At 36.1% G+C, this 7,371-nt stretch overlaps 1 protein-coding gene across 1 annotated transcript; it reads left to right on the top strand.

The window, feature by feature from the left end:
- Window positions 1-5,994: 5,994 nt before the first annotated feature.
- Window positions 5,995-6,939, top strand: Or9a4 (olfactory receptor family 9 subfamily A member 4). The gene has a single exon (XM_027952124.2). It carries the CDS (start codon window positions 5,995-5,997, stop codon window positions 6,937-6,939), a length of 945 nt encoding a protein of 314 aa, XP_027807925.2.
- The last annotated feature ends 432 nt before the right edge of the window (window positions 6,940-7,371 follow it).

The following is a 7,371-nucleotide window of genomic DNA, read 5'->3' as shown; positions in this document are numbered from 1 at the left end:
TGATATCCAGAATATATAAAAAAACTCAAAAAAACTTAACATTCCCCCAAATAAATAACTGCATTAATAAATGGCAAAAGAACTAAACAGGCATTTCTTAAAAGAAGAATTATAAATGTTAGATAAATATGTGAAAAAATGTTCAACATCTCTAGCAGTCAGGGAAATGCAAATCGAAACTACACAGAGTTTTTTTTTCTCACTCCAATGGCAATTAGTAAGATTATGAATAATAATAACTGTTGTCAAGGATGTGGGGAAAAAGGTATACACATGATTTTTGGTGGAAGTACAAATTAATGCAACCACTCTGGAAAGAAGTATGGAGATTCTTAAAAAACTAGGAGTAGAACTACTATATTATCCAGCTGTCCCACTCCTCAGAATATATGTAGAAGATCTAAAATCAATGAACTATAGGGACATCAATGTTTATAGCAGCCACATCAATGTTTATAGCAGCACAAAAGCCAAGCTATAGAACCAATCTAGGTGCCAATAAACATATAAATGTATTAAGAAAATATAGTATATACACATTATATATATATATATATATATATATATATATATATATATATATATATACACACACACACACACACACACACACACAATGTGGTATCTATACATAATATGATATACATGCATAAAAACTTTTGTTTTTCTTATATCTATAATTCCAATTTATTCTATTTCTATGTTCTTTAAAGATGTTTAACCATTAAAAGTTTTTACAAACATTATTTCATCATAATGTATTACTTTTTGCTTTTTTCTATTGTATGTGATTTTGTGTATATGTACATAGGTATGTGTGTGTGTGTGTGTGTGTGTGTGTGTATACTAACTGCTTAAATAAAATTTTAAAAGTATATGTATGTTATTATAATTTTACCTCCATATTAATTGCTTACTTTAACACTTGTTTACTATTTAGCGCTGATTTGTCTTAGGTGGGGTTCAAGTATACATGGGTTCAAGTTGATTAGATCTTATGGCTGCTGATCTGCTCATATCTTGGCCCCTCTTTCCTCCCCTTTTCATTCTTTTCCCTTACTAAGTCAATTTTTCCTATTCCTACTTCCTTTCTTTGTTTATTTTGTTGCTCTCAGTTAATCTTTTATTCTTCTTTATAGTCAACATCTGCTACCTACCTCTTCCTTCTCCTCTGATCACTTTAAAAAAAACATTTCAAACTTTTCTCCAATGTTCCCACCCTATCTTTTCTTTACTTAAGAAACTGTGATCCCACTGAACAATAGAGTTAGGTAGTTGATGCAATTCATACTCCATCTATGTTGAGATGATTATTAATACAGTGCATGACATAGTAGACTCTTGATGTTGAAGGCTGGATCTAGTTCAAAGTTTTGTATTACTGGTACTAACGTTAATCATTGGCCCCACCATTCCTACATAGGTGGCAATTAATGTTACAGATGTCAATGTAGTCTCTGGCATTTACCTTTATATGTCAGTTACTAACATTGGTACTACTCCTAGTTCGCTGCTCCAAGAGGGAATGGAAAGTGACTGGGACACTTCAAGCCTACAGAGAAGAGACCATGATGCTGAAGAATTCTCACAATTTAGCCAAACAATAATAAATCTCACCCACACAAGATTTAACTCCATATGAACCTAACATAATTTCAACTCATAGAAGGGGGGAGATGAAATCCTCAAACAAACAAACAAACAAACAAACAAAAACAAAAACAGAATCCAAGGAGGAATAACCAGAACCAATGACCTAAAGTTCCCCTCACCTTGACATCTATACATACATAAAAAACAGAGAAATCTCAGAATTAAAAAAAAAATTAAAAAATTACACATGCAAGGACATGTATTTTAAAGAGAAAGGGGAATCCATTCAATTGATGCAGAAATCCAGGATCTCTGAAAATATCTCCCCCCAAAATTCAAAACACAGACTCCAACAGATAGAGAAGTGAATGACTTTCCAGAAAAAGGTTATAAAATTAATTATTAATAAGATCAATGAACTAAAGGAAGACCTAAGAAATAAGAGAACCAATGCAGGAGATGAATACCACTTAAATAAAGAAATAGAAATAGTGAAGAGAAGCCAATCAAAGCCCAAATGAATGACACAATGAATCAAATTAAAAATTCACTTGGAAGCACCACCAACAGAATAGATTTTGCAGAAAATAAAACTTCAGCCTTCAAAGACAGAACATCAATTCTTAAAGATAGGATACATGAATTGAGTATATGGAATACAATAAAGGGGAAAATAGTAGAACATGATCAGAATATACAAGAAATATGGGACAACATCAAGAGACCAAACATAAGAATCACTGGGATAGAAGAGAACATGGAGATACAAGTTAAAGGCATTAAGAGCACTTTCAATGAGATTGTTGTATAAAACTTTCCCTATATCAGAAATGAGAAACATATACATACAAGAGACATACAGAACTCCAAACAGACCAGACCAAAAGAGAAGTTCTTCATGTCACATCATAATCAAAATGATTAATATAGAATATAAGGGAAGAATATTAAAAGCTACAGGACAGAAACATTAGGTTACATTTAGAGGTAAATCAATAAGGCTTAAATAAAGAAATAGAAATAGTGATTTATCAACACAGACACTAAAAGGAGGGCCTGGGATGAGATATTTCAAGCTCTAAGAGAAAACAACTGCCAATCAAGAATGCTATACTGAGAAAACTAAGAATACATGACAACAAAGCCAGCACTACAAAGAATCATCAAATACAAAATACATGCAGAAGACCCCCCAAAACAATACCCAAACTCACAAATAAGTGAAGTTCAATAGAAGATTAATAAGCTAAGTGAGAATCAAGACAGAATTAAATATAACAAAAAAATCAAAGTGACAGCAAACCACAAACACATATCCATAGTAGAATGAATGAATATAAATGGTTTTAACTTTTCAATTAAAAGACATAGACTAACAGAATGGATCAAAAAACAAGGTCCAACTATATGCTGTTTGCAAGAGACTCATCTCATAGGCAAAGATGCTCACAAACTGAAGGTAAAATGATGGAAAAAAAGCATTCCATGAAAAATGGATTTCACCAACAAGCTGAAGTAGCTATCGTTGACAAAACTGATCTCAAGCCAAAATTAATCAGAAGAGACACAGAAGGCCATTATATCCTGATTAAGGGTAAAAAACATCAAGAATATATACCAATAGAAAATATATATGCCTCAAATGTCAATGCACCCAGTTACATTAAAATATACTCCTTGTATTATTTTTTACTCATTAAATCTCAAATAGATTCCCAACACAATACTACTGGATGATTTCAACATACCTTTATTATCAAAGCATATAGTCAATAAGGATATATCCAATCTAAATACTATTGTAAATCAAATGGGCCTAATAGAAATTACAGAATATATCACCCTCAAACTGCTGAATTCACTTTCTTCTAGAATACATCATATTCTAGGTCAAAATACAAGTTTTAGCAAATACACACACACATTATATATGATAGATGTGAGGACAGTACCTTTCCTAAAATATCATTTATCTAAGAATAATACATAGAGATAATCATGTGCATATACAGAACATTTCTTGTATGGTTATACTATAAACTTTAAATAAATTTATAGCTCTAGGAGACAGATCAGGAGGATCAAGCAGATAGAGCAGGTGTATTTACATTTTGCATTATATCCTCTTAAACAATTCTATTTTTTAAAATATGACCTGTGGTAATCTTATGATAAGTGAGTTATTTCTCAAAATATACAAGTAAATATTTTACATGAAATTTTGCCACTTTATTCAGCATTCCAGCCATTCCCACTTTTATGTAGTAATTTGTGTCACTCCCCAACGTTGGTTCTTCATTTTTTAACCCTTGGATTCAATCATCTCAGAGAGGTGGAAGACTTGAAGACTTGTGAGGAAAATGTATGGCTAAGAAGCTGCAGTTGGCATGCATGTGTGGAGGGATTGGAATGGGCTGGGTTAACAAATTGTGAAATTGGAGTAGTGGCAAATCCTCTCTATTTTTCATATACTGTGCATCATATAACTGCAGATTGAGGACATCTGATTAGAGAGTGAAGATATCGTGGGAAGATAGATTTTATAAAAGCTTGGAGATGCAGAGAGTTTTGAGAGAAATTCATATGGTAGCTTCTACATTTTCAATATTTGTCTTGAAGTCCCTAGTAGGGTACATCAGCTTGGGGGTAGAAAGGTTATGTAGGGCTAAGTTGATTCAGGGCACACACACACAAAAAAAACCAGATCAGATGGTTAACACTGCACAGCATGGGTGTTTGGTAGTAACTTAAAGCCTGAAAGAAGGCAAAGCCTGGGTATTGAGAAGTTCCTGACAAGGGAGATTTCAAGTTTGTTGATTAAACAACTTTTTAGTGTTCTTAAATTTGATTAGCCTCAGGAGAGAAGGTGAAAGTTTTGTTCAGTTTTTTTCCTTCACTACATCCCTAGTGTGTCTCTGAACTTGTGCAAATTGTTCCTCAGTGAATAGCTAACTGTCCTTGGAGACAGATAAATGGAAGAAGAAGGAAGCAGAGAATAAGAGAGAGAGAAGGCTGAGCTCCTCCCAGCACTAGAATTTCTGGGCTTCTTCCCAAGCTCTGAGTGTGGGCAGGGGTCTTCACTATGAATGGAGATAGTAGCAGCTGCTCTTTCTCCTGACCACAGCTCTGTGCTAGCCAGGCAAGAGACAGTCTAAAGGAGATCTCTGGAGAGTTGTGGAACTTTACAGTTACGCCCCCTTCTCTGGAGGTAAGTGTTTTCCAGGGGTTCCTTCCTGTGAAATAGAGAGTTGGAGAACATCATCATGTAAGGACTGGGCTTGATGGTGTGCTAGAACAGACACCTGCAACCTGAAGAACGGATGAGGTAGCTGCATGCAGGGTGAGCTCTATGTCAACTCCTCCACAGCAGAGGGCAGGTCGCCCTTCTCTCTGCCTAGTATGGCAGACACAGTGCTCGCCTTTGCTTATGATCCTGCCCTCTCACTCTGCCTGATCTTCCTGTATCTGCTTTCCATTCTGTAGAGATGTCCACCAACAGAGAGTGCAGGTTGACTGGATAGTACTTTAGAGAGGAGTGAATGGGAAAATGCCAGTCAGGCTGGTTATCTCTGTTCATTCACTGATTTTTTAAATCTGCTTTTTAATGTATTCATTTAAACTATTTATAGAGTTATTCTTGGCATTGGTGATGTAGGGAAGACAAAATGAATGACATAAGAACCTAAATTTGAGGTTAATTAAATTTGAGATTTTTGAGGCCAAACGTTTTCTCTGATAAGCAGATGCTAATCCATAATGGGTGAGAGGGAAAATGAAGGAACTTTGGATTGTGCAGAGGGGAGTGAGGTAGGGTAGGGGGTGTGGGATGGGAAGAACAGTGGAATGAGATGGAAATTATTATCCTATATACATGTATGATTACACTGCTGGTGTGACTGCACCATGTGCATCCAGAGGAAGGAGAAGTTGTGCTCCAATTGTGTACAATGTGTCAAAATGCATTCTACTGACATGTATAGCTAATTAGAACAAATTAAAAAATAAAATAAAATTTTTAAAAATTTGGGATTTTGAATATAAATTAATAAACAAATCAAGTATATGATTTGAGATATGAATGAGAGCCAATAGTAAGAAAAATACAGTATAATAGAGGTTAGAGAGTGAAGGTGTGCTATGTCATTTTAGAGAGGATGAGAGGAGATGGCCTATGAGAGGAAGCTGTGCAAAGACCTGAACGAGGTGAGGGAAGGAGCCCAGGTATGCTAAGGGACCCTTGTTTGTGTTCTGATATTCTTCAGTTTTCCAAGAATTCTGGAGAAAATAGGTAGTCACAGAAGAGTGGATGTGGATTTTTTTCCAAGCTGCTGGGGATGAGAAGCAGTATTCTCTCTCTCTCTTGCCCTCTAGATTACACAAGGAACCAGGATTCCGAACTAAATGTTGGGGAATTATTCTAGTGCCACAGAATTTTATCTCCTTGGCTTTCCTGGCTCTGAAGATCTACACCGTATCCTTTTTGCTATCTTCTGCTTCTTCTACTTAGTGACACTAATGGGAAACATGGTAATCATCACGATCATCTGTGTTGACAGACGTCTCCAGTCCCCCATGTATTTCTTCCTAGTCCACCTCTCTGTCCTGGAGATCCTAGTCACAACCATAGTCGTCCCTGTGATGCTTTGGGGATTGCTGCTCCCTGGGATGCAGACAATATCTCTGACTGGATGTGTTGTCCAACTCTTCCTGTACCTTGCCGTGGGGACCACAGAGTTCACACTGCTTGGAGCAATGGCTGTGGACCGTTACGTGGCTGTGTGTAACCCTTTGAGGTACAACATCATCATGACCAGCCGCACCTGCAACTCTGTGGTAATTGTGTCATGGGTGTTTGGATTCCTTTTTCAAATTTGGCCAGTTTATGCCACATTTCAGCTTACCTACTGCAAATCAAACGTGGTAAACAATTTTTTCTGTGATCGAGGGCAGTTGTTCAAACTATCGTGCAATGACACTATTTTCACAGAGTTTATCCTCTTCTTAATGGCCATTTTTGTTCTTTTTGGTTCTTTGATTCCTACAATTGTCTCCTACACCTACATCATCTCCACCATCCTCAAGATCCCCTCAGCCTCAGGCCGAAGGAAAGCCTTCTCCACCTGTGCCTCCCACTTCACCTGTGTTGTGATTGGCTATGGCAGCTGCTTGTTCCTCTATGTGAAACCCAAGCAAACGCAGGCGGCTGAGTACAACAGGGTGGTATCCCTGATGGTTTCAGTAGTGACCCCTTTCTTGAACCCTTTCATCTTCACGCTCCGCAATGACAAAGTCATACAGGCCCTTCGGGATGGAATGAAACATTGTTGTCAACTAATCAGACACTAGCCTTACCCTGAGGCATTTCACATGGCAAAACACTTATATGGATTCTAGAATAATCTAAGAAGGATTTATGTATCTTTGAACATCATCATAATAATTATCATTATTAAATAATCCATGTTTAAAATGATTGTAAGTTATGACTTTTTAACATGGTTAGTTGTCATCGAAATACATATATATATATAGTTTCTCAAGTTACAAAACATTTCACATAAAACATTAATTAAACATTTTAGTATAAATGTAATATGTGTGATTTCTAAACAGGAAAGATAAGGAACAGTATTCTCTGACTACAGAACTAAATGACTACTTTATCCCAAGTTCCTGAATCCTCTTCCTGAAATTGTTCTGTGCTTTTTGTGGATTATGTAAAGCTTCTTATTCCTTTTCTGCTCAAGCATAGTCTCTTGATTTTGTCCTAAAAGCCCT

The sequence above is a fragment of the Marmota flaviventris genome, chromosome 1 (genome assembly GCF_047511675.1).
Source record: "Marmota flaviventris isolate mMarFla1 chromosome 1, mMarFla1.hap1, whole genome shotgun sequence".
Taxonomy (NCBI): domain Eukaryota; kingdom Metazoa; phylum Chordata; class Mammalia; order Rodentia; family Sciuridae; genus Marmota; species Marmota flaviventris.
Note: the sequence above shows the minus strand (reverse complement) of the source record. Positions and strands in the feature narration are given on the sequence as shown.